The 26,527-nt window shown below is 42.9% G+C and overlaps 9 protein-coding genes across 9 annotated transcripts; 4 read left to right on the plus strand and 5 right to left on the minus strand.

Annotated features, from left to right (window-relative positions):
- Window positions 1-426: 426 nt before the first annotated feature.
- On the minus strand, window positions 427-1,424 carry MELLADRAFT_104819 (uncharacterized protein; the record flags this gene model as incomplete). The annotated part of the gene is made up of 4 exons (XM_007408224.1): window positions 427-541; window positions 626-738; window positions 834-1,042; window positions 1,115-1,424. The coding sequence occupies 4 exons, from the start codon at window positions 1,422-1,424 to the stop codon at window positions 427-429; spliced, it is 747 nt and encodes a 248-aa protein (XP_007408286.1).
- A 1,084-nt stretch (window positions 1,425-2,508) lies between these two features.
- On the minus strand, window positions 2,509-3,761 carry MELLADRAFT_71396 (uncharacterized protein; the record flags this gene model as incomplete). The annotated part of the gene is made up of 4 exons (XM_007408223.1): window positions 2,509-2,962; window positions 3,046-3,114; window positions 3,214-3,399; window positions 3,476-3,761. 4 exons carry the CDS (start codon window positions 3,594-3,596, stop codon window positions 2,937-2,939), a joined length of 402 nt encoding a protein of 133 aa, XP_007408285.1.
- A 779-nt stretch (window positions 3,762-4,540) lies between these two features.
- Window positions 4,541-4,921, minus strand: MELLADRAFT_61715 (uncharacterized protein; the record flags this gene model as incomplete). The annotated part of the gene is made up of 1 exon (XM_007408222.1): window positions 4,541-4,921. The coding sequence occupies one exon, from the start codon at window positions 4,919-4,921 to the stop codon at window positions 4,541-4,543; it is 381 nt and encodes a 126-aa protein (XP_007408284.1).
- Window positions 4,922-5,524: 603 nt separating this feature from the next.
- On the plus strand, window positions 5,525-7,286 carry MELLADRAFT_84610 (uncharacterized protein; the record flags this gene model as incomplete). The annotated part of the gene is made up of 6 exons (XM_007407963.1): window positions 5,525-5,997; window positions 6,050-6,147; window positions 6,213-6,484; window positions 6,551-6,770; window positions 6,832-6,885; window positions 6,928-7,286. 6 exons carry the CDS (start codon window positions 5,525-5,527, stop codon window positions 7,284-7,286), a joined length of 1,476 nt encoding a protein of 491 aa, XP_007408025.1.
- A 683-nt stretch (window positions 7,287-7,969) lies between these two features.
- Window positions 7,970-9,322, plus strand: MELLADRAFT_104821 (uncharacterized protein; the record flags this gene model as incomplete). The annotated part of the gene is made up of 3 exons (XM_007407964.1): window positions 7,970-8,373; window positions 8,447-8,707; window positions 9,289-9,322. 3 exons carry the CDS (start codon window positions 7,970-7,972, stop codon window positions 9,320-9,322), a joined length of 699 nt encoding a protein of 232 aa, XP_007408026.1.
- Window positions 9,323-11,254: 1,932 nt separating this feature from the next.
- MELLADRAFT_61717 (uncharacterized protein) lies at window positions 11,255-11,806 on the minus strand (the record flags this gene model as incomplete). Its single annotated transcript, XM_007408221.1, has 1 exon — window positions 11,255-11,806. One exon carries the CDS (start codon window positions 11,804-11,806, stop codon window positions 11,255-11,257), a length of 552 nt encoding a protein of 183 aa, XP_007408283.1.
- Window positions 11,807-13,132: 1,326 nt separating this feature from the next.
- On the minus strand, window positions 13,133-15,319 carry MELLADRAFT_84611 (uncharacterized protein; the record flags this gene model as incomplete). Its single annotated transcript, XM_007408220.1, has 6 exons — window positions 13,133-13,232; window positions 13,319-13,464; window positions 13,537-13,654; window positions 13,931-14,138; window positions 14,212-14,998; window positions 15,089-15,319. The coding sequence occupies 6 exons, from the start codon at window positions 15,317-15,319 to the stop codon at window positions 13,133-13,135; spliced, it is 1,590 nt and encodes a 529-aa protein (XP_007408282.1).
- A 1,074-nt stretch (window positions 15,320-16,393) lies between these two features.
- On the plus strand, window positions 16,394-16,982 carry MELLADRAFT_61718 (uncharacterized protein; the record flags this gene model as incomplete). The annotated part of the gene is made up of 2 exons (XM_007407965.1): window positions 16,394-16,624; window positions 16,824-16,982. The coding sequence occupies 2 exons, from the start codon at window positions 16,394-16,396 to the stop codon at window positions 16,980-16,982; spliced, it is 390 nt and encodes a 129-aa protein (XP_007408027.1).
- An 8,214-nt stretch (window positions 16,983-25,196) lies between these two features.
- MELLADRAFT_61720 (uncharacterized protein) lies at window positions 25,197-25,589 on the plus strand (the record flags this gene model as incomplete). The annotated part of the gene is made up of 1 exon (XM_007407966.1): window positions 25,197-25,589. The coding sequence occupies one exon, from the start codon at window positions 25,197-25,199 to the stop codon at window positions 25,587-25,589; it is 393 nt and encodes a 130-aa protein (XP_007408028.1).
- Between the last annotated feature and the right edge of the window lie 938 nt (window positions 25,590-26,527).

Genomic DNA, 26,527 nt, shown 5'->3' on the forward strand with positions numbered 1-26,527 from the left:
TTATTCAAGAATATCGACTTCTTGAAGTTAGATTCAAAGTATTGGGTCTCCTGAAGATGGAAAGAAGAGATCAAGAAAATATTCAATTTGTTTGTTTTTTAAGAAACTCTATGTAGTCAACTTGGAAAAAACTAGTAAAAAGAAGACATCAAAAGAATTTAGAGTTAGGAATTACAATTAGAAGAGAAAGATAATTAAATGAAAGGAAGGTTTAAAATGAATGGTTTTAAAAAAAGAAAGAAAGACGAAGAATTAAGATAAAGAGTCAAACATAGTATAAAAAAAGAGAACGAAAGTCAACAAGAAATCATTTTTTGTTCTGAAAAAAAGAATACGTGTTCTATCACTTCTAAAATAAACTAATGATACTTTAAATGAAGTAAAAAGTTAAGGAAAGAAAGAAGAATGTTATAGGGTGTTTTCTTTCTAACAAAACTCTGACATGTTACTCATTAAAGAACAAAGATCGAGGTTTTTCCCTAGCCCTAGTTTGGTGATTAGTGAATCTGCAGTATTCTCACTTCCATTCAAAATATCATCCCTAAAATTATCATCAACGTAAAAGTGACCATTCGGATGTTAATATCAACTCAGGTTTCTGAAGAAAGAGTAGAGATGTACTAACAAGATACATTTGATCTGGTAAACTATAGGTCCTAGTGTTGGACCTAAAGCAGGAACTTGATAAACCATCAAATTCACATCAGACATGGAATTTTTCATCGAATTAATCGTATTCTAAACCAAACGAAAACCAAAAAAAAAGAAAACCCCGAAGTTCAACAACAAGAAAAGAAAGCATTCCAAAAGAAGAAGAAGAAAAGATAACAAACCTTTAAAGTAACTTCCATTTCATTACTTTTATCTAAATTAGCCATTCCTTTATCTCTACCAAAATAACTTAATGAATTATGTATGTTATGTAAAGTTGGAATACTATTAGCGTGTTTTTGCCATTGTTTTAATTTTTCAGAAATTTCTTTTTGAAATTCATTTGATTGTGCGTTTTGTTTGTTTGATTGTAAAGAAGTTAAAGAATTATCTAAGATTGAAGATGATGGTTAGTTTTTTTTCCTTAACGGGTTTTAAATCTCTTTTGTTATCTTGAACTTACGAATCGAATTCTTATCTCCGTCTACTGCTGATGCCGCATTCATCAGTTGAGTAACTGTGGCTAATGGGCCGGTATTGCTACGAGCCATTAAAACATCCGGGTGGAATGGACTCCGACGACTGAGGTGTTTGCGACCGACTGTGGTTTGTGGAGTGCCGCTGGAGCCATGGTGTGCCTGTACAACCCGCTTGACGATTTCGGCGTCGTGAGAGGAGGACGAAATACGAGAAGAACTGGGTGCAGTAAGGATCGATGGAAGTCCGATGGTGAAGATGAAAGCGACAAAGGTGATGATTCTTAATGAAGACATAGTTGACAGACTCTTAAAAAATACTGATAATTGATGAATGTAAAACAAATTGCACGAATGTACGAATGTAAAGAAAATATTGAAGTAATATGAAGATAGATAATAATTTGATGATGAAGGGGGAAAGAATGAGGTTGGAAGAGTCAGCTTTTATTACCTTCCAGGTCCATCCTCTTTCTTTACCTTTGCCTTACGATTATCGACCTGATGTAAAATGAATTTTTCAATCAGCCTGACTGGATTGAAATGCCCTGAATAATTGTACAAGAACTCATAGGAAAGCTTGGTACGCTCGAGCACTTTGTTAAGGGGATATGAACGTCTATTCAAGTGGTTTGCAACTAAGGAGAGAGTCACGAAATATCAAGCACTTGTGATACCTACGCGTCTGTACTATTTTTCAATGCCAAGAAATTCTATCAACAAGTTGATTTTAAGATCTATGACTTTGGAGTTTTGTCCAGCTTTGGGTTGACCTCACTCTCTAAATTTGAGGTCTAGCACTTCTTGTTTTTAGACTACAACTTGGAAATCATAACGAAGGATCATCTAGCAAAAGAAGTTTTGGTGGCCTTGTTGAAGATTGCTTGTGTGTTGGTTCAAGGTTAGTAAAGCTTGCCTTCCACCTGGTCGGTGATGGATCCCATGACTGTAAGGAGTCACTCATAGAACTTCGGTGACCCTAGCTCTTTCCAATACCAGACCTTCAATAAGCCAGCCATAGAATTCATGAGGTGCTAGCCCGTTCCAACACTACCCAACTGTGGAGAATCCCTCGCCACTATCCACGAGTTGAGATGATTGCCCAGGTTGTGCCTTTATTGGATCCTGACACGTTATAGCAATATAGGGTGGACCTACATAGCGGATCTTCTTATGAGAATGGTTATGATGACCTTGAAGATGCCTCAAGTTCTGTTGTTAATTCAATCAAACAAAATGAGAATGGATCCCATGTCATGTAGGGACACTATCAATCCAGAACTCACGCACCGACGGATTATGCGTTTGAAATCACGTGACGCATACCAGCTAAGTTTTTTCAAACCAACTTCCAAATCAAGTTGGAATTGATGTCAAATATGTGAGAACTAATTTGATGACATGTGAGGAATCAATCAATCAAACTCCTACAAACCTATGGATAATGAAAACACAAAGCCATTCCATCAAGTCACTTCAGACAAATGTATGTAAATAGTTTAAAGGTTGATCTTGCAAATTTGGGAAGCACAGAAACGAAACAGGACTACACGAAACAAAAATGAGAAAGACAGGTGAAGAAAGATAAAAATTGATAGAAGAGCTTGAATGTCCATGTAGGCTTGATGATCCATACCATGAGCTCAAGGATAAACCTTTGAAGTCCCCATTTCTGTCCTGACAAGTTTCCCAAACACACTGGGGAGTTCCGACCTCGTGTACTTGGAAAAATGGATCCCAAGACTCAAGACAGTAGCACTACCAGGGAACAGTTGATTGTGCATCGAGATAGTCAGACCATGTAAGAACTTACCAACCATGACACCTGCTACATCCTGTTGGACGCGATCAAATACATTTTCAATAATTATTTACCAGCAAACAACTCACGATGAAACTGTGGGCTATCTGGACTTACTTATCTTTGGCAATGTTTTGAGGCTGACTTGGCATGTATATGGCACACTTTCACTCCGAGATTTGCACTCTACAGGATGAGTTTTGTGAATTACATACAAAGACGTTGCAATTAGTTGATTGAGAAATTGATCAATCTTGCGTGAGTCCAGGTAAACCAAGAACTCACCTATGACTGCGCTCTCCCACTGGCCGATTGTGTTAGCATTGGTAGGACTGGGTCCATACGCGTAACAATGTTTTACAATCACGGGCTGTTCCCCGGGCCGGGAGCATCTTCCAAGAGGAATACTGGTAATGGTACATGAGCTTATTGGACATATTGTGCTAATTTTGTGGTACGGATTTTCGCAGGCTTTGATTACAAAGCGACCAATTCATGAGAAGATGGATAATAAGATAATGAGATTTAGTAAGAAGAAGAAACCCACCGGCTACCTTGCCATCGAGGTCCGTAAACCTCCAACACTCGAGTTCGCGAGCACAAACGGTGTGTGCGAGGGCAATCAGGAATAAACTGAGAAGCATCAAGTCACGATTGTGGAAACGCATGATAGCTGTGGAGAAATAGGCAATGTTGCTATGAATTCTCTAGAGCAAGATATTTCCAAGGTATAAAAGTTTTTTTTGGGTTAGATGAGAAGTAGTATGAGGAGAAAAAGTATCAGAGGAGTTGATGAGGCCATTAAATAAGTTCTGTACGACAGAGCTTTCATCAAATAACAAACTGGATGATGTTGCAAGCTTGCAGGCAGCCACAGGGTCAGGTGTGCACAGAGTTCCAACGCGTTGAGCCCTCCCACGGCGAAGCTTCCGATAAAAATTGACCTGAAGTCACCCACATCTACTGAGATCATGAATCAGGATTCACGCTTCTTTATGACAAAGGTGCTCGATTGATCTCGTCGTGGGATTCCATCAGTGGATATGATGTAGCATCAGGTAGCATCCCGTCCAAGATTGGGCAAGGGCCGATGACGCCTCACACCAGTTCGCCACTTAAACAGGAATCACAGGAAAATATATATTTACCTGTGAGGGGGCGTGCCATTATATCACCGGCGTTACGTATCCCAAATGGGATCTCTGTTCATAACCGTGAGCTAATACCCGAGGGCGCACGGGCTTCCTTGCGTCCTCGGGAATGAGCCTTATTCCCGGATCCGCTTACACCCGCGCCCGATCGGCGCTTTGATCTAGGCCGCGCATCAGCGCGATGATGAAAGAGTGACGAAAAGGAAAAAGAATTTGCACATGAAAATGCAAAATAATATACAAAATCGTGGGCGGTTAAAATCACGGAAACAAGTGAAGCGATCATTAAGCAACCAAAGCGAGGGCATGGAATATACACATCGCAACGAAACAGAGCGAGAAAGAGACGATAAGAGAAATTGGTGCGGTTTGACCGAGTAGTACGAGGAAGAATGCCTACCAAGAGCTTACCTACCTTCTAAGTCCTGTGTGCTGTTGGAAGGGCGCAGAGAGAGAAAAAACTATCCATGCCGGCGCTGTTTGGCCGGCTTGTTAGTGTGATTAAAGGCACAGAGACGTGACAAAAACCTAGCCGCTTCGACCCGTATGTCGTGAAGGGCTACGTCGTTGTAATTGTTGAATGTAGCGGTTGATTCGTCCAATGGAGCTTCAGCGTGAATCAACCGGATCGCCTTGTGGAACTCGGCAAGATCTTCTTGCTTAGCAAAAATGGTGCGATCCGTCGCGCTAAGTGAATCAAAAAGCTCAACATCTGATGTGGAAGGCCCATGATCATATGAGTTGCTCCCAATTTGGTTCATCGCCACGGGTCGGTGAGAACTCCCAGATGCAACAGGTCGGTGGTCAGGCGCCGGATTAGAGGGCGCTTCGGGTGCAGGCATGTGCTGCTGGTAGAACGCGGCACTTTCAAAGAAGATGTCAGCAGCGGTAAGCCATACTGTAACGTTTTGGGAGGTTACGAGGCGGTACACACGTGTTCTGAGTTGGAGGGAAACCGTCGTGGAGGCCTTTGGTGGCAAATGGCTCAGCCGATCCTTGATTATTTGCCGGTTCGTTAGAAGAAAGTGACGTTGAAGGCTGGTGTCCTTCGTTCATTTGATCAAACAGGCCGTCAAGCTGACACCACTGTCGACTGTATTTCACCTATATAGACAGCAGTAAAACTGCATTCCTTGACTGTTCTTAGATCCTTTTTCCCAACATTTCATATCCACTCGCGTCCAGTTACACATCACCCATGCTACATACCCATGTCTACCCAAATTTGAGAAGTCCCAGTCAATACGTGTTAACATTGGGCACGCATCACCACCACCCACCAAGACCTACGCCGCATCAGGAGCACCATACCACAAACCAAATCTCGAATTCACCAAGTTCACGAACTCAAAATCCAAACTCAGTCAATCAAACCTACACCAAACTCAGTCCTTCCTCCATCAACCATACAACAACCCACCTAACCTTGAATACTTCACGCCAGTATGCCAATTGCAGGATACCCAATACATCCAACCGGCCTTGACCTAGTGGCCAACCTTGAACGGCTCGCTGATTCTCAAGCACACGGACTTCACACTCCCAGTCATACACAAAACACGGGCACTCAGCGCATCGAGAGCGATGGAACTCCGCCGGTGCCTTCAACTACTACGGAGAAGCCACCCCGCAAACGCAACAAAACCAAGGGAAAAAACAAACGCAACAAACGCAAGCGAGGTGACAATGGTTCCGGTTCTGAAAACGAAGACGATCAACCTACGTTTGACCCCGCGCAATTGAAAGACTCCGACAAAACAGCACTTCAGCTCCGTTACTTGGCAGAAAAGCACGCTACCGCCGGCATGTCCGATGAACTTATTGAGTCTTTACTCGACTTCCATGAGGAGATACAAACGATGATCGCGATCAAAGCCCTCGAACTTGGCACCACGGTTTCAGCCATCGAAGGAGTTTTGTAAGTTATCTAACTCATCTGATAGTATAGTACGATGTCCACTGATATTGAGTCGATATATGTTCAGTGGAAAGTACATTGGGGTTTGTCGCCCATCGCGATGGAACCGATTCCTCCAAAGTGTACAAGCCAGGGCCATATTCAAATTAGGTAAGTAAAGTACATTCGCTATCAACAATACTTACACTGACATAAGACACATTATCACTTATCAGCTCGTGGGGTTGGGAGCGGCCAGGGTATGAGGGAGTTGAGTCGAGTATGGAGAAGTATGACCGAAGCGGAAAAGGATGTTTATAAGGAGGCTACTCAAGAGACGGATACCGCCAACCTTCAAGCTATGGACCAAGACTTGGCCGAACTCGAAATTGGTCCTCGCTCACGGGACCAAATACTACAGTCTCGAAGCAACACCTTAATCAATCCTCGAAGTCTCAAACTTTACAAGGATAACGCTGAGAAATACCTGGATGAAATTATGGCCAAGGTGAGTAGAAGATTCTATTGACCACTTGTAGGTGAGTAAATTATACTGACAACTCAAGGGAAATAGTGCATTCCTATTACCAGATCCAACCACTTCGAAATTGTTGTCGTGGCCGTATCAAATCATATCTCCACACATAGTTTCCAGTTCACACGCTCCACGCTAGGTGTCAAAAAGGTGGTTGAAGAAATTTACGCCATAGATGGTGTCAATAATTTCGCCACCGAAGTACAAGCACACTTGGTTGGTCAGAGACCCAGTGAACTCGGCGTAATGGGAAAATCGGGTAGGTTGTTATCATCTTCTTGCACTTTCCGACTATACTTACCCATGTAACAATCTACTAGAAAATGGACGCGCGTATCAATCACGAGTCACCGCTTCCCTCTCAACTTTTTTGAGTAAGTACTGTCTTGAGATTATAACAGTGTGACAGTTCACAGGGATCACAGCTGATATCCAGCTGTATCTAGAGGATATAACGGGTCTGAGACATTGGCCATGGAGCAAATGCGACTTGACACTTCGCGAAGCCGGATACAAACTCGAATTGCTACCTGGTGCCCAATCAGTCGAGGCCACCTTCAAGCAAAACAGCCGCCATCTCAACCGCGCCAAACTCTTGGCTATCGAGAGCGACCTCAAGGACCATTTGATCCAGTTGGTCAAAACAAATGAAGTCACTCCCGCTCAAAATACAAACGCAAATACCACCAACCAACCGTCTCCGATTGACAGAACCAACACCAATACTACGGACGGTGAGATTACCTCCAATTTAGACCCTATCTTTTTAGAGTAATTAGCTATTGTAATGTTATAGTTGTTATGTCACCATCGTATATCTTGTCTCAATCCATCTTATCTCCCTCTATCGTGTCGATCAAATTATATGCAAAGAATACATGACTTTGTTTCATTCGACTTGATACAAACAATTCACATGAGTTGCACGCGATTGATTCAACAATTTGTTGATATATCTCACTCCAATTTGACCAATTTATGAACGTGATTATTCATACAAGTCAATACGGCGGAGACGTATGACTTACAAATCATGCAAGTTTTCAACAAGCTGCATGCAACGATATCATATCGTATTCAAATGAAGCTGAACCGCCGAACCAAATCAACAATATGTATTCAAACCTTAGGTAGACGCGTATCCTCTCAGCTATCATTCCAAACTCCGAAGACCGGCTTTCGAGGCTATGGATCAACAGATCCATGAATAGATCTCGTTAATAGCTTCTCCTCAAAAGGTGGTAACAAAGGACCCACATCCCACTTCTCTTTCTCCCCAGATCCGAACTACTACTCTCATATTGCACTCGCCGTCACCATTAACCAATACCTTCATCTTCTAACTTGATCCACCATCAGTTCTAAACTCATCCGATTAACAATCAAAATAACTTGTTCTTTTATAAACTCTTTCAATTCTATATTTTGATCAAATATCTTATAAACCGCTACGACATCATGCCGGCCACACCTATGTCCACACCTATCAACGTACACTCCAGTTCAAACCCAGTCACCTTAACACCAGAACTCCATATCACTACCATACCTCTCACTTTAGATGCGGCAAGATCGATATTAGAGCTAACCATGTCTACGCGCAGCAGCTCCAATCAAACGCCTGTATCGATACCACTTACTGCGTACCCGAAGATACTCCTAGCCATTGACCAATGCTATCAATGCGGCATTTTTGGTCACCGCGAATGGGAATGCGCGGAGAAGGGCCTTCCAAGAAGAGCCGAAGCGGTAGCAGACTGGCGCCGTACGACTAACGGCAAGATATACAGTTTGAAGGCTTTACTCGGTATGCCTCCTTACCAAAAGTGGACTCTGGCATCTTTGTCCGAAACTTTGTCAAAGTAGGTGTCTTAGTTTTTAAGTCTGTTCATCGTTTCTTTTTCTCGGTGCTGTTCTAAAGATATGCCACTGTAGGCATCATATGTACGATAGTCCTTCGGCCACACCCACTCCCGCCATCTCTGGCCGGATGAAGAAAATGGAGGTCGAAACGATTGTGATTGACACCCCATCGCCAACCCCGGCTCCAGCACCCGTCGCGTCAACTTCATCATTAACAATGGAGACTATGGGAGGTACATCAGGTCGATCAAAGGCCACTACATCATCCAACAAAGGTAACAATTCGAAGGTGACGCCCTGGGGCGAATGGTCCAAGGATTGGAGTTGGAGACCGTAAGTACAGTCACGTATCTGTTAAAGAGCTCACAAGCTAAGAAGACGCTCTTTGTGTAGCAAACGCGAACACGAATGTGGGTGCTGCTGCTGCTATAAGCGAGTATGTCGACACAATCGAGCAGGGTCCTGTCCCATGAATGACTACTAATGTAGTTATAGTTATTGGATTGATTGGCGATATTTCAATTGTATTTTATGTTACACTAGGCTTTCACTAGGTTATTGAGAAGATAAACTATCATATGTTACACCGCCATAGATTCGATTCTTATAGTCAATACATACAATAAGACAAAACAAATCGAAGCGTTATTTTCTTTTACTTTCCCTCCATACGCGATGAGGGAGGTTTGCTGTACTTCGAATCGTTATTTTATTTTTCAGTTACCTTACCTCCATACACATGACGGTGGTTTCCTGTACTTCATATGTTATAAGTTGTATGCGTCTTGCGTTTTGATCACGGATTTATCTTGAACGCACACTCTTCCAAATATACACTCAATTTGTTTCTGCTTCTCTTTTACTTTACCTCTATGCACGATGAGGTTTTTTTTTGTCTGTTTCTTCTTATGCAGGTTATTTGATGAGATTCCTTCAGCAGTTCCGTGATGACTTAAGGATATAGCTATACTCGAAAGCTATATCCTTAGATGATAAAGGTGTTTGAGTTTGATGGTGAAAGAGTGACCAAAATAGGAGAAAGAGTCGTGATAACATTTCAACCACTTCGTGTGAGTTCTGTCTCTGAGCGGTATGAAAAAACTCTTTTTCGAAGATGAAGATGAGGAGATGCGAGAAAACTTCATTAATGAAAAATGACCGCCGTGCAGAGAAGCACATAAGTCAACGTGCAATTATCAAATATGCGCCATCTTCAATGGCATTATGTGACTTAACTCCCTGCGCGGGATGAAAAAGCTCATTTTTCAGAATTGAAACTAGTTTTCGAAAGCGAAGATGACGAGATAGAGTAAATGTTCATTAATGAATAATGACCGCCGAGCAAAATAGCACTTGATACAACTTGCACTTATTGAATTTGCGTGTGCTTCAGAGTCTTTGTGTGAGTTTTATGTCTGAGCGGGATGAAAAAAGCGCGTTTTTATGATTGAAACGCAAAAACGAAGGTGAAGATGAGGAGATGTAAGGAAAGTTCATTAATAAAAAATGACCGCCGTGCAAAGATGCACATAAACCACCGTGAAATTATCGAAATTGCGCCATCTTCAATGGCGCAATGTCACTTGACTGCCTGAGTCCATTGAAGATACCTTCATTTTGAGTATTGGAAACCACTTTCGGATGTGAAGATGAAGAGTTAATGAAAAAAGTCATTAATGAAAACTGTCAGAAATCCAAGGAAGTATATAACTCAACGTGCAAACGTTGAATTTCCGCTTTCTTCTTGAGGTTGAAGGCGATTTTGTGCGGAAATTTTTTTCCTGAATGTTGCACAAGTCATCATCTTGATATCATATACAAATATAAGGACAAACTTCACCCAATTATGTCGAAGACAACGCAAATCGGCAGAATGTGCGTGAGTTCTAGCACTTCTCTACATTTCAGAAAACTTTTGTTAATAACTTTTTTTGACCACTCCTCATCTTTGTCCTTGAAAGAGGACATCATCCCTAGAAATTACATTTTGGGCAGCTGGACATGCATGAAACTCACACAAAGTCTATGAAGATCGCGCAAATTCGTTGTTTGCACGTTGACTTAAGTGCTAATTCTCACGGCGGTCATTTTTCGTTAATGAACTTTTCCTACATCTCGCCATCTTCACCTTCGAATTCCCGTGTCAATCTTAAGAAAAGAGATTTTTCATCCCGCTCAGACTTTAAACTCACGTCAAGACATTGAAGATGGAGCAAATTCAGTGTGTGCACGTTGACTTAAGTACGTCTTTGCACGGCGGATCTTTTTCATCAATGAACTTTACCTCTATGTCGCCATCTTCACCTTCGAAAAACAGTTTCAATCCTAAAAAATAGGTGTTTTCCTCCTGCTCAGACATAAAAGTCACACGAAGTCTTTGAAGATCGCGCAAAATCAGTAATTGCGCGTTGACCTAAGTGCTACTTTGCACGGCGGTCATTTTTTATTAATGAACTTTTACTCTAACTCGTCATCTTCGCCGTCGAAAACCAGTTTCAAGCCGGGAAATCGTGTTTCGGACCGCTATTTCGACTCACTCAAAAGTCTTTCAAAGCTGTCGAGTATGGAGCACTAAGTGCTTCACCTATATGTACAGATGAGTACATATAGCACGCACATTGTTCATTAATGACATCCTGACCAAACACCTCATCCTGATCCTCAATCGCCAATTGAAAATCCGATGTTTGTGTTTTCGACACCTCCGGGAACCCACAATATAAGGTGAATTTGCTCTCCTCTCAAATGCTTTTGTGGAATTGCTTTGGTCATACATACGTTACATTGCAATCAAAATAAGATCGACAAATTTTGAAAAAGAGAAGACTCAAAATTGTCAAGGGAAAGGATACAAAACATATATAAAACTACTACAAGGTATCAATTAGGCTCCTCCAATTCATTTCCTACAACGTCAAACACGTTTTGCAACATGCCTTGATCGATTCTCAACTCCCAATCCTCCTCACCGGGCGCACTTGCATCATCTTCTTCTTCAGGGTGTTCGGGTTCTTCAGGTCCACCAAAGAGATAACCTTGGGGTATGATATCGCGTCTAACTTGATCTACAGGCATAAGACGATCAAAGTCACCCGCTTTGGTTGACCCAAAGTCGATCCACTCGAGTTCTTTCATCTTCTGAATCTGCCACTTCCAACGATTCATCAAATCGATGTCGCCGGCCTGAGCTTCACTCCTCATCAGCACTTGCATGATTTTGAAATCCCACCTGCAAGATATCCCTGAGATCCTCATCACTTCATTGTGAACCGCACCTTTCACGATGGACACCTTTGCGCGTAATGAAGCGGAACTGATTACATCATGCTGGATGAACGGTTGAATTGAATTTGGGAGGTTGGCCGGAGTGCTGTTCATGAGTTGTTCCGCAATGGTCCACACACGATCAAACGCACTTGTAGCCCAACGCATGGCTCTTCGTACCTCCCAGCCCACCCTGCGAAACTCCTCCTGGCCTCTTCGCAGGCGAGCAAGAGATCTCATACCCATCTGAGTTGCATGATCCAACGCCCATGGTTCGTTTGAATGTGTGAAAATTCCGTTGTTCCAGAAAGGGTCATTGGGTTCAAGTTGAATAAGATCGAGGTACTCAATAACTGGCGAAGTTGGATGTCCAGGGTATTTTTCGGCAAAGCTTTGCGCCAGTTTGTTGTAACTTGTTAGTGTTCTCTTCATAGTCCGAGTCCTTCTTTGAATGGTCTCCATGACAGGTTCCTTTTCGTGTTGACCTTTTGCGAAGTAATTTGAGATCAGTTCAGGCGTATCTATCATCTATATGTAAAGGTGCTTACCAAGTGTTGAGCTACCACCCACTCTGTTTGCTGGGTCCATTGGCCGTTGTTCGGCCCTGAGATGCAGATACTTCGTACGTACCTCCGTTTTGGCCCACCAAACTTGTAACAATAAATCGATTGATTCCTCTAGAGATTGATATTAGGGATGATTCGGAGACAGGCGATGCTTTGAGGCCTAATCTATCACTTACTAGGTAGATGAGTAAAACACTCGGGTAAGCCAACCTTCTTGCGTTGGTCAGCGATTTTGTTGGCAATCAGGGTATACCGAAGGAGTCTGTCTGCGGCTCAATCTGCGTGTGTGGTATCCTGAGCCCTGTGATCAAAGCACGGATCAGTGAAAGCTTTATCTTGACGAACCTTGTGGTTCGAGTGCTTACCAAGTTTCATATTGTAATTGCTCAAGACAAAGCAGTCTACCTAATTCAATTTGGTGTCGAATCTTGACGTCTTTTGAATTCTCGATGTTGGCTTTCCTTTCAGAATCCCATTGCTTTTGAAAAAAAGCTGTCGTGTATTTGGCACCGTTTTTGTACGGATTAGGTTGTTGAGTCCAATGGCTGAGTGACGCTTGAGCTTATTTGATGGTGGTGGAGGTTTTTTCGAGCCGTCTCAAGAGCCAATCAGATGTGCTTAGTTGTAGACAGCGGGCTAGGTGTTTGGCCAATATGTCTATTGCCTGAAGTCGGTGTATTCGGGTTGAGGTGCGTAATCCTGCAATTAGGCGTGACAAGAACGACCAGTTCCTTTCAAGGCCTTCGCCATCGGATAAACCCCAATGATCAAGATACCTGGGGTTGTACAGTAGTTGACATGCCCATGTATGGACATAAGCGTGAAACACAGATGTGCCCAACATGATTCTTTCTCGATGCTCAGGTAATAGATTTTGCTGTAATATAAAAGCAGTTAGCAACGCGAAAATTTATAATACTATGTAGGATCAACATACCCGGTTTATGTGCTTGTCAAGATGACAGCCTATGTCATACAATACACCAAATCGTTCGTCAGGAAAGTCGTCCATGATATGCTTCATCAAGCTTAACGGGTAAAACATTCTGAATGATTGTTCGATGAGGTTAAATCAGTTGATGTAGACGATGTTTATAATGAAATGAATACATACTTTTCGCCACTTTGATAGATATTGGCCATTGCTAAAGGTACGTCATGACGACAGGCCGCTGCAAACAAACCTGTATCGTCGCATTTGTCCCACGTGGAAGAGCCTCGGGTGTCGTTAGCAGTTTTGTGCGCTTCGGCACAAGGGTCCTGCGATTCATCGTTCGAAATGATTAAGTCAATTTATTATGAGTCGTGATAAAAAGAGTAATAATGACTTACTTCGGGTGTTTCAGGTGGTCCAGCGGCACAGGCGGCAGCTAGTTGGGCATCTTGTTGAGTTATTTTGCTTGGCTTGACAAACAACGACGGGTATTGACTCTTGTGGGGCTGGTCTTTACTGGCAAGTACATTATGTCGATGTTGAAAATTTCCGTCCATACATATAATGAAATCTGGCTCTTTCTCTGATGCCTTCTTTTCTTCAAGGGCCGGTCCGAAACACCGAGGGCATGTGTCTGCCCAAACGTCCAAACGCGTCAGTTCTAGCCCTTCTTCAAGTAGTTTCCTTGCGAGAACAGTAATACGGGTGTAAATATGGGTAGCGTTGGAAAATGGGTATGAAAGGTTGCATCGAGTGCCGTGTCCTCCTCTTGCCCAAAGAGGTTTGCCTGACCGTCTGTCGAGGAAGTTGAGGTGCCCCTCGATATAGCTTGACGTCGCCGAAACCGTCGTGAGCCACAAGTTATGATGATGTTGTAATAGTGGAATCGAAAAAGCTGTCCCAGGTCGTGTGGGTGAAGCGGCTATATAACCTTGATGTAAAAGCTGGACAGGTTCAGGTAAGCAGCGGCAGAATCTGAGTTCTTGGGAGATTGAGCGTCCTGAGATAAAGGTGGCGGTTCGGTTTCAATGATTAGAATACAATACAATAGAATCTTACTCAGAAAGACTTACCAAGTACACCAATTAGATCTACTTTGCGTGTATAAAACACACCTTCGTGACACTGGCAGTCTGGGCTTGCATCACCAACGTATGAAGTTTTCGTGGTCCAATTCTCTGTAAGAGCTTCGTTCTCGAGGTATACACTGGTGATTTGGTTTTCGAGGGCTGCCCACTGCTGTCGAAGGCGTTCACGCCTTTGTGCATAACGGTATCCTCGATGTTTTTGAACATAGCGTCGAATTGCTCCATCCCTATCGAAATCATCCACATCAACCCAATTGTCGCCATCGTCATAAGGTGGATCAGGATCGCCTTCATTCATATGCATGATTTGATCAATATCAGGTTGTTCTTGATCGCTAGCGCCGTCATGGGGGCATCCGCTCGTTTCACCTGCTAGCTCGTGAGGATAATGTGGCCGGCCGCGGAGGAATTGTTTCGTTAGTTGAACCTTCTTCATAAATGTTGCTTCAGCAATTGCTTCAACTTCACGATCAGCCTTCTTTTCACGTTTCTTCTTTTTTTTCGGGTCATTTGTGATGGTTCCTCCCAGTTTTCGCCGGTTGCGTCCCATATTGAGCACTGCCGATTTATTTAGTGACGATTGATTGAGCTGATGAGACTCCAAGGTGTAGTTCGTGAACTTGGTGAATTCGAGATTTGGTTTGTGGTATGGTGCTCCTGATGCGGCGTAGGTCTTGGTGGGTGGTGGTGATGTGTGCCCAATGTTAACACGTATTGACTGGGACTTCTCAAATTTGGGTAGACATGGGTATGTAGCATGGGTGATGTGTAACTGGACGCGAGTGGATATGAAATGTTGGGAAAAAGGATCTAAGAACAGTCAAGGAATGCAGTTTTACTGCTGTCTATATAGGTGAAATACAGTCGACAGTGGTGCAAGCTGAGATGTGGTGACGGGGGCGGGCGTAACTTTGGGAGAGCAAACTCGGTGAAACGTGTTAGGCAATTGTGCTGGGGTGGGTTCAACTTGTGGTACATGTTGCTGGAGTTGTTGTTGCAAAGCAGTGGCGCTCAACAAGAACTGGTACTGGCTCGGGGGTGGTGGAGGCGGCATGCGGTTGGCAACGTCGGCAGGGGACAAATTGTAATACATTGATGGTTGTTGCCGATGCGAAGCAGGATAAGGAGACGGCCAATTAGTGTATCAAGGCAAGTTGCTTGCAGGAAGACGGGAGGGCCCGGCTATGGGCAAAGCAAATGCGGATGCTGGGTAGGGAGCCGGAGGCGTACAAAATCTAACGCAACGCCGGGTCAATGTGCAGGTGGTGTAGACTGTAGCATGTGCGGATTAGTAAAAAGCTGAGCCATGTAGGAATCACTTGTACAGTTGTTGTGGTTTGTTACAAGTCTGGTTGATTCAGGGAGCCATCCTGGTTGATTCAGGGAGCCATCATTCAGGAGAATTGTGAACAGCTAGTGGGCAAGGTTGCATTATGTGATTGGAGGGACCAACATTGTGGACGCCGACGAGTTGTTGCGGCTCGCGAGGAACAGTCATTTGGCCACCTTAGCTAGTTGAACGGGGTTGGGAGAAGCTGTTGGCGACGGCAGTAGTACGAACAGCAACGGGAGATGGCCTCCCAGGAGCCGCTGTACCTCTTCCAGCTGGACAAACTGACGCAAGGAAAACTCGTCAACTAGTAAAGGCAGGAGTGCGGGCTGCGACCGGGGGTGGCGTTTCAGAGATAACAATGCTTTGGTCTACATCACTGGTCGATTGCGATGTGAATTCGTTGTGGGCTGGGTTATAGCTATGTGTGGCAGCTGCTGATGGTGTCCCTCGGGTGACTGAGCTTTGTTCAGCAGGGTGGGGTAATGGAGGTTCAGGCAAACAATAGGGCAAAAGAGCTGGTACCATAGGAGCATAACGGTACACAGTGCCCGTTGAAGGTGTCCTCGACGTCGAGGTCACAGTGCTATCTGAAGTTTTGCTCACAATTGAACCGTTTTCGAACGATATCCATGTTCAGCGTCTACTGGGGACAAGGGCTCATACAGTCAAAACTTGGCCTTTGGCCTAAAATCAACAGCTATACTGAGTGTGACCAAGCGTTGATGCTGAGACTAAGATGAACGAGCTGCCAAAGCAGAACAACACGCAAAATCAGAGGAGATTGAAAGAGAAAGATAGGCACACCAACGTGAGATCAAAGAACATCAACATGAAATGCAAGACAGGCAACGCAAGATTGAAGAAAAAGAACAAGCTATGATGATTCAACTAGAAGAAGAAAAACAGCAATTAGCTGACGAGGCTAAAGCAGCACTCGAAGAAAATATACGAGAACAGAGGCGACTCGGAGTCGAAGAAAAAGCTTGTTTAGAGGAAGAATTGGCGAGAATCCCAGCTGAAGAGCAAGCTCGAGCTGAGCTAGCCGAGAAGATCACAGCTGAAGAGGTACATTTTTTTGTCTTATTCTCTTGACTAAAACTTTCATTGGCATCTGACATGGACTCCTTTTTCTTCAGGAAGCAAAAGTTATGGCCAAGCGTGCAGCACGAGCACGACTTGAAGAATGATCAGTCAGATTTTACTCAAGATTCTCGCATCTCAGCTACATATGCTCAACTGGAGGCGACTAACATCCAGCTTCCAGCTGAGCAAGAACAAGCCCATTGAGCTCAACTTGAACATAAGACAAAGATTGAAGAACTCGAACGAAGGACTTGTACAGTTGAGGCTAGACGTTTCAAGGCGCTCCAAGGAGCCAACTTTGAAACAGAGCGAGAACGACTGGCTTAGGAGAACGCTTTAACGATTCGGAAAGAATGGTAGGCTAAGCGTCGAGAAGCTGAAGAGGAGATGATTAGGAAGGAACACACAGAAGTGGCCAGATTACAGGCCCAACAAGCTGCTACCAAGCAACATCCATCAAGTCCATCTTCGACTGTTGGATCAAGTAGTGATGACGGAATGACAGACGCGAAGAAGAGGGGTGCACAAGCAGTGTCATACTTCATGGCCAAGCAAGCTCTTTCCAAGCCTTTGCACTCACGTAAAGTCTTACCTCTCATCACACCGTAGGTCGTCAAAGACGCGCAAGCTATACCAAATCACCAATCCTCCCATCATCATCACCCCGGTCTGGATTCATGGCTTTCTCTTGCGACAAGATTCCTGGCTACTCACATGACGAGATGGAGCTGATGGACTTTGAGTAAGGGGACAGCTACTGTTGTTCAGCTCTGAGCAAAAGTTGGCCTTTGTTTGTGTTTTTCAAAGGGATGCCGCGATGTGTTACAAACAACTCCCTCATGTGAACAAAATGTGAACAGAAGTACACACTAGCTGTGACCTCGACGTCGAGGACGCATTCAACGGGCACTGTGGTAGGTGCCGCTTGGAAGGCCGGAGGTTGATGGGCTTCGTGCCAATCCTGAGGAGGAACGGTCGGTGTGCAAGATGGGCGGAGATGGGATGGAATCTGGATGGACGGATGTAACGGCGTGGACCTGTATGTCTACAGGGTGAACAATCTCTCAAAATTGAAACGGAGAGACCCCGTTGTCAATTTTGGTGAGTGTGGTTTTGGGGATGTTGAATATATTAGGGCGGTTCAAGTCAATAGTTGTGATCCACCTGTTTGCAGAGTCGCGATCAGTCTTTTTAGGGTTGTCCGATCCTTAAAATTCCTGATCGCGACTCTGCGAACGCACTTATAATTAGGTTTTATGGCTTTACGTTTTCAGGTACACCGTCTGCGAATGCGCCTTTTTTTCCTTGCTTTTTTAATTGTCTCTTGTTTTTGTCAGGATTTTTTTTTTTCATCAATTTGTTTTAATGAAAATACGCGTTTGACGCACCACGAGTGGAACACTGAAAAAAAAACCAAAGAAAGAAAAGGTTTTTTTTGGTCCTTCGCACCGGATTTTTTTACGATGCCACGGCAGAGAATTATAAATTTTAAGACAACTAAGCAGATCGCAAAATGGTGAACCACCTCTAAAGGTGGTTCACCAACTTTAAATTTTACTTAAAATTTAAAGCCCCCGAACTAAATGTAAAACTTAAAAAAGGGCTGTAAAAGGGCTACTTGAACCGCCCTAGTACGGCGGACAACTATGTACATGTGTTTGCATGCTGACTTGTTCTTTGCAAAATGGGGACATGTGCAGTTGTTGACGGTTCCAACAGCGCCCTCCTTTGGCAAAGTGGTTTTGACCTTGTAATCATTGGTTGTTGGTTGAGTAAAGGAACTCACGTGCCACTACAAAGTTGTGATCAAATTAACAGAGGCAATTGAGGACAATTTGCGGAGGAACTTACCTTGCTGTTCAGAAGCGGTTTGATGGTGATACCCAAGTCAGCAAGGTCTTCGTCACTATATGTTTCAGCGAGTCCTTTTGAAATGTTCTGGTACTTCATTGACTGTTGGGGACGGAAGCCGAGTGTGGTTGTGATGACGCTCTGGCGAAAATCTGGTTCCGCGTTATTGTCAAGGACTTGGATTGTATCGTCTATATGACGGAGGGTATGACAACCTAAGAAGCTATACTTGATGTCCCAATGATAACTCTTGGTGAAGTTGTTTGTATGGATTCCTTGTAGGGCAATATCCCTTTCCAAAATCATGCAATACTTACAACTAGACCTTAGGCGGGCAAGCCCGCCTCTGAATTCATCATATCCAGAGTCAATAATCCTCAATCAGACACTTATTGAGGCTGGACGTAGTATCATAATTAAAGAGACAAGTGAAGTGATACTAAATTGCTCCAACATTTAAAAACGCTTCAAGTTTAAGGGAAAAGTAACTACTGACAAATCCATTGAATAAGTAAGCAAGACTCTACATGGTACAAAAAAAATTGGTACCACTCAAACATAAGGTAGAATGCATGTACTCACACTGATTTTACAAGGGTCACAATCCATCATCACTGACTTCAAAAATTTTGACCCTTGGAACAGAGGCTTGACAAAGTACAGGGTGTAGAGGATTCAATTGTTATATGGAAATAACATTATATTACATCTATATCCAAGTGCAATTATAATATTGTAGAAAGGAATCACAACATATATACACAGCAAGGAGGTGATTAAATTGAAGATGAAGGTGGATATGATTCAAGGTATATCAATAATTCAGAAAGAAGACTAAGAGAGAGATATGTCAAAATTACAATAGAAGATCATTAAAACCAAGTGAGACATTGTAAAATCTATAAGCTGTTTCAAAATATAGATGTTCATGTGAAAGATAATCTGACCACAGGTTTTCCAGGAATCAAAGTTAAGGAAATTTAGTCACAGTTAGACCCAAATTTGAAAAAGAAATTATGAAGTGGTAAAGAAAGATGAATGCAGAAATGAGAAAAATGAATACATTATAGAAATAAAACTCAATCTGATGAGAATTCATCATCTCCATTAATCAAAGATTGATCAAATTTAAGAAAGCATAAATTGGAAATCTAACCGAAGAAAATTAAAATTGAACAATGATTTGTGTAAGGCTGTAAAAATTTTAAATGATGACTTCAGGTACCAAAAGAAAGCAAATAAGTGACTGGACTACATTATTGTAATCACCATGAATTCTTTTGATAAATCAAGACCTATTAACTTGTATAGCAAATCCATCAGCTTCATCCATCCCTTGACCATTTTCAACACTAAGTAAAAAGAAAAATCAGTTGAAGATAGTAATTCTGAAGAAAAAGATGAAAGAAAACTAAACTAAGCTAAACAATCTTCATCATCTGAATCACCAAAGCAAATTCTAGTTATTTCGGATACATGTTTAAGCTTAAAACCCGGAGCAAGTGAAGAGTGAAGAAGCAAAAATCAAAGTAATAAAGTGATCACTTCAATAATTTCAACTTCATTTGCTGTTACCAAATCTTTCAAAATTCCAAATCGGTCTGAATTTGATGTAGGTTTTTCTAAAAATTTTGATGCTTGATTTGATCTGTTTATACATGTAACTTTGAACACTTGTATCTGATCCATAGTAGTCGGTACGCAGTATTGAAGAATGGGAATGGGTCGGGGGAAAAGTTTGGATAGTGTAGTAGTCGGGTCACTCACACCACCTCCAATCTTCTTAGACGATTTGCAACAATCTTTATTACTCTCATAAAAGATGTTGTCAATGTCGTCACAGAAGTCTTGGATGAATAGGATGAATCAATTCCCTAATTCCCACTTCGACTCAAGAGATTTACATCCTCAGAATTGTATTCTCTATTCTCCATCATCTTCACTATCCTGATAGTTTTCCACATACGAAAATAAATTCAGTAGATAAATTATTTACCTCCCGCCCGCCCAACTATTTCGACTTTAATTTACATGAAAAAATCTTTTAGAAATTTAAGAATTTATTACGCAACGACTTAGTATTCTTTCAATCAATAAAAATTAGTGTACAAAAGACCTTAAAGCTATATTCTTTTTATTTTTTCTATCATCAATCTCCTGTTGTAAAAAGGGTAGGAGCGTCAGACGCACTAACCACCCACAGAACTCATCTATTTAATTATTCTTCTTAGTTCAGTTGTGTGCCTAGTTCAGATCAGGCTTGTTTCACATGAAAAATTAAGCCTGCCCTCTGCGGCTGTTTAGCGTGATCCAGATACAACAAGTATCCAAACGCCATGAGACCCATTCCATAACTAAATCATGTATATCCTCTGGACCTGTTGGTTTTTCCTGGAATGAAGAAAATCACAACAATCTTAGCATCAACTGTTTTTCTTTTCTTTTTGAGATCAGTGGTACTTGAGAATGACTCAACTACTAATCTTGTGTAAACGTTTACTGCTTTTTTAGTTGAAGATGAATATTCGATTCCTTTCAACTCGATTTGTTTAAATTCATTGAACGTTCATAGGCTTTCATGATCTAACATTCCTTCAAACGTACTCGGTATTACTTCAGGATCGATTCCCTAAGGATATTTGACAAAAAATGACTTGTATTAAATTTTGATCTTAGAAGAATGTGATAAGGAAGGCTTGACTTTACCATTGAGTTTACAAGGTTCATTCTTCTGTCGGAGTTGGATGAGGAAGCTAATACAATTCATTCTTTTCAATTTATCAGTGGAACACGAAAACTGTTCAACTCATGGGATATTTTACTTCGTTTCGAGCGCCAGTTACGAAATGCGAGGTAAGTGTGATTGAATTGGGTAAATCTTTTCAAAGGTGGATTTCTTGATGTACGATCAACAAGGAATGCGCCAGGATGAAAAAATATTGCCCTTACGCGATATGAGGTTAGCAGAGAGGTAACCTACAGAAGTAACATGTATCACCCTACTTGACAAAATAGGAAGTAGTAAGACAGTAGGTTCAACAAATTAGTATATAAGGCAATGTACAGCTGCATGATTTCCTAAAGGGGTTCATGGCCCATCGCGACAATGGTAATGGCTGAGGATATGGGATGGAATAGAAATGAGTATGAAGAATATCTGCTTGATCGGGTTACTTACGGTGGAGTCGGGAGTGGAGGCAAAGCTGTGATGACAAAATAGGAAGAGGGAAGTGAGTACTTGGTCAGACAAAGAGCAAAAGCTGAGACAAAACAGATTTTCAGCAGAGTGTGAATGCTACGGTTATAGCAGGTTATAGCATTAAGATGAAGATAATGTATCTATGTAAATAAAAGGCAGAAAGTTGTTATGTATAAGAGACCAAAGCGAGAAATCGGAAATTTGGAAGACGATGCATTAGGGAATGCTGGTGATCAGAGAGACAAATCTGGAAAGATAGAATACGTCGCGGTGGGAGGTAAAAGAAAGGGCAAATCATCGGATATACAGTCATTTAAGAAAAGCTTGCCCCAAATTCCCCGCCAATTCGCTCGAGTTTTGCGGGCGATTTAGGGCAAGCTTTTCTTAAATGACTGTAAAAAGAGAGCACCTTGAAGTATCAATTTTGAATCCCCACGCCCCTCAACGGCAAACCAGGAAGTCGTATTTACAACCATTGGTGGCTGAAACAGTAGGGGTGTCATGGTGGATTTATGTTTGTAGCCTCCGGCTTTCAAGCCAAGCTCAGCACTTACGTGTGTAGCCCTAAGGGGATGCATAAGTGCTGAGTTTTTGCTTGAGGGTGGGGGGTTTACGAATTTACATTTATACTTACAATTGGTGACCCACTGGAGCTCAAAGTATTGAGCAAACTCCGGATTGCTGGCGCGGTACTTAGTCCGGAAATGCAAGAAGGCCTCCTGCCAGCAAGACGAATAGATGACCGCCATAGTGTCCCTGTGCAATTGAACACCACCAAGGACACCACCCTATGACTCAAAAAGTCAGTAACTTTCATATGACGTAGTGGAGGGGTCCGCTTACTAATGTCCTTGCCTTGGCTTTGATTGCTCGGGAGACATGAAAAATGCAAAAGTAGTGTCGTGGTGGGACTTTGCATTTTCCAAATGTGTCATAAACGGCCTTGGCATATGCGGGTGCACAATCGGTCATGAAGGCGCGGGGGCATAGTTGGAACTTGTCCCTCAGCCATGTGAGGAGTCGAGTAACGCTTTCGCTGCGAAGTAAGACCATTCTTGTTAGTGATAGTACTTTAAGCAAGAAGAGATTTCACTAACGCCTTCTCGTGGGACGTCAGAAACCAAGCTACTGGTATGCCACTGCCAGTGACTGGATGGCAAAGTACTACTGTAAGCAAGTTGATTCGAACAAGAGGCCATTGTGGGATGCCCGCGCAAACGTTGTGCGTGGAGTCAAAGCATAGCACATTGCCGCCCTGCCGAGTCAGTTGGTCCTTCTGCCATGGAGATAGGAAAGAAACTTGAACGCGCTGGGTTTCCTGATCTATGACGTTGAGGACATGCCAACCCCGTTCCTTCAAACAATGGCACCATAGAATGACGGATTGTACGACATTGGAGTCGAGAAATTTGGTTTTAGCCTCCACTTGCTTAATGGCATTGTAGAACTTTTGATAATCCATGTTGAATGCCTCTGGGACAATCTTCAACTCAGATTCCGGATCCTAAGCAAAACAGTGAGTAACGGATTAAAGGCGCGCGATGGACGGTAAATCTATAGCTTACCAGGAATAAGTCGGGGCACGAGTTGAGCTTGGCGATTGATCAATAAGTTAAGTCAGAGATAACTTGCTTGTTGAGCCAAGTTTTAACGACATTGGGTAGACGCATGTTTCACATGTCTTCGATAGAATACGGGTTGTGTCTTTTGTGTTGCCAATACCATTCGAACTCTAAGTCACCGTAGAGAGTTTTGCAGATGAAAAACTTAGCTGGACACTGAACATGTATTGAGCCGGCTGAGGATCTGGTATTCCCTGTGATTGTTGGCTGAATCCGATTGGATGGTTTACCGGCACAGTTACAAAGCCACTTCTTGGTCCACTCGTGACGGCGTTGTTGCCCACGGTGGCTAGGAGCACATGAAGGGTCGGATTGAATGGCTTCGATGGATTTCCTTGCTTTCCTGTTGTAGAGTTTGCCATGAAAGATCCAGTGAGAAGAGGCGGTCATTGCAAAGACTACATGGTTTTCGATGCCGGCCTCTCGAGGTAGCGTGAGTCAACTGACTTTATCAGGAAAGTTTGGTGGTTGGCAGGATGTGTCCTGTACAAAGTGGTTAGATAGAGGGTTGAACTCAAAGCCGGCAGGTGGGGGAGCGATGTGGACCAGTGGGAACGGGAGCCAATCATGAATGTTGGCAGCAAATGGTTAAAGCTCTAAGCCAGTTGTGATAATTGTTGAAGGCGGGGAACCCTTCTCTGCTGTTTTGACGTAAGCGCCAGGACACAATTTGTCTGTCTTTCCTGGTTTCGACAGCGCCATCCTTCAATGAAGTTGATCAGAGTAGCAAAGTGGCAAACATTGTGGTGAGTTATTTATAGGATCAAGATGAAATTATTAATTATTTTCTATTTTTCATTTTATTACTTTCACTCTCTTTTAGAAGATAAGTCTCACATCACTTTCAAAGAATCATTCGAGGCAAAATCTTTTTATTATTATTATTATTATTATTATTTTAAGTTATAGTTAGATTCATTTACAACTTTAAAGAAACTAACTTTTATAAGAGAAACTAATAAATCAAGTTTTAGAAGAGGCAACGTGTTTTTTTGCAATTGATTTACTTTAAAAATTTAATTCATTTATTTTAAGGATTTCACTATTTAACGCCCGCAAAAAAAAAACCCGAAGCCCCCTTTTATATTGGGTAATTCCAAAAACTTCGAGCCAAAACAAAGTTACACAAACTTATTTGGACCTGAAAGCCCCATTCCAAGCGCCTTTATTTGCCCTAACAGCCCCCATCCACAATGAGAGGGCTGTCCACCCCTCAAACCGGGCTATGAATCCACATAGCAGGGCTGCAAAAAGAGCTTCCGCCCCCCAAGCCCAGAGCAAGAGGGGGATCGGGTCATGAAGCACAACGCACAACGAAGAAGTTCCCGTAAGGATACTCTACCGAGGGCCAATGGCCCGTCTGTATCACGGACTCAAACCTTGAGAACCCCAGCCACAACCCCAAAGCCTCCTCCATCTACAATCACAGTTTGTGATTCAACAAACAAGTCACGCGAACCATATAATGGCCCCCACACAACTGCCCACCCAAATAACACCACAACAACCGGCAATACCCCAAGATCACCCTATTCCCACTCCACAAATAACACCACAACAACCGGCGATAAACCAAGATCACCCTATTCCCACACCATGCATACAACAGCCAATACCACCATACTTGTATCCACCACCCGTTTTCTATCCAACTTACAATCCACCACCTCTTAATCCATTCCATCTGATGAATGGAAATCCTCAAAGTGTTTCATCTCACTTGTACCCTCCTCACTTTCCGATTCCTAGTAGTTCACCATCATCTCAGCAGTTTTCATTCAATGCTCCCCAATATCCGTTTCATCCGTTCTATATGAACCATCCGATACCGCACTTGACATCTTTCCCTTTACCACCACATCCCTCATCGATACCCACTACTATGGAACCTCCAGTTTTGTCTATTCCCACCACATCGACTACTCCTATTTCCATTCCCGTAACATCAAACACCAGATCAACCAACATAACCACGACTCCGACTGTGATTTCCATTCCCACGACGTCAACCAACACGTCTTCAACTTCAACTGACCTAACCACCACATCTGCTATCATAACTACACAATTGAGTTTAACCAACAAAATTGACACAACTCCTGATCCTATTACGTTGTCTTCTTCAACTCAACCAACTCAAAACACAACTTCTACAACCGATACAAACAATCCAAATCTCGATGGTGTTGTTGAAGACGAAGATGGTGTTGTAGAAGAATTTCTCAAAGAGCGAGATGAAGACTGGCCACCAATTGGTGCGTATCTCATTGTTTGATTTGTAGAGTTTTCCCAATTGATAGCTGATGATGTGGTGGTTATTTACTAGGGGCTGCACCGATACGATTACTGGAGTCACCTAAAGTTGGCAAACGGTTTTTCGAGATGGCCAACGGTCTCATGTACCTGAAGGCTGTTGCACGACATCAAGGATATGCCTTGGCCGTAAAGAGCCATAAAACCAAACATGAGCGAACCCTTCGAATCTACCTCCGATGTTCACTTGGTCACGTCGTTCCATCTGTAGCTAAGGAGCGCTCGACTTCTACAAAGAAGACCAACTGTGGCTTTGAAATCTCACTCAATTACCGAGGAAAATCAAACCGATGGTTTGTGCATCAGGACAGCAAAATCCCCACCAAACTTGTACATAATCACCCTCCGTTTGAAAAACCTCACGACCTGGCCGTCTATCGTCGATTTACACCCGAGATGGAAGCAGAAATCAACTTACTTTATGCTGCTGGATGTCGTGCTCGTCAGATCCGATCTTTACTCGCTGTCGAACCTGGTTGTGAACCGCTCTTGCGTGACATCCACAACATCCGTGCTCGACATAGGGATCGATGGTTGAATGGTAGAACACCTATTCAGGGGCTCTTTGACTTGATATCGGGTCACAACTGGGCATTCCGAACTCTCACCGCACCCAATGGAGCTCTCCAAAACCTTTTCTTCGCCAGCCCAGATGCCATTCGCTTAGCTCGAAGATTTCCTACTGTTCTTGGCTTAGATTGTACTTACAAGACAAATCGGTTTAATCTTCCACTTCTACATATAGTCGGTACAACCAATACACATAAGTCTTTCACCGTGGCTTTGTGTTTCTTGCATGAAGAAACTGAAATGAATTACGAATGGGCTATGAATCAATTGAAAAGTGTTGTTTTCGATTCGACGGAAGAAGGCGTCCCAATCCGTTACCACAAACCTTGT

This window comes from Melampsora larici-populina (genome assembly GCF_000204055.1).
Source record: "Melampsora larici-populina 98AG31 unplaced genomic scaffold MELLAscaffold_11, whole genome shotgun sequence".
NCBI classification, from domain to species: domain Eukaryota; kingdom Fungi; phylum Basidiomycota; class Pucciniomycetes; order Pucciniales; family Melampsoraceae; genus Melampsora; species Melampsora laricis-populina.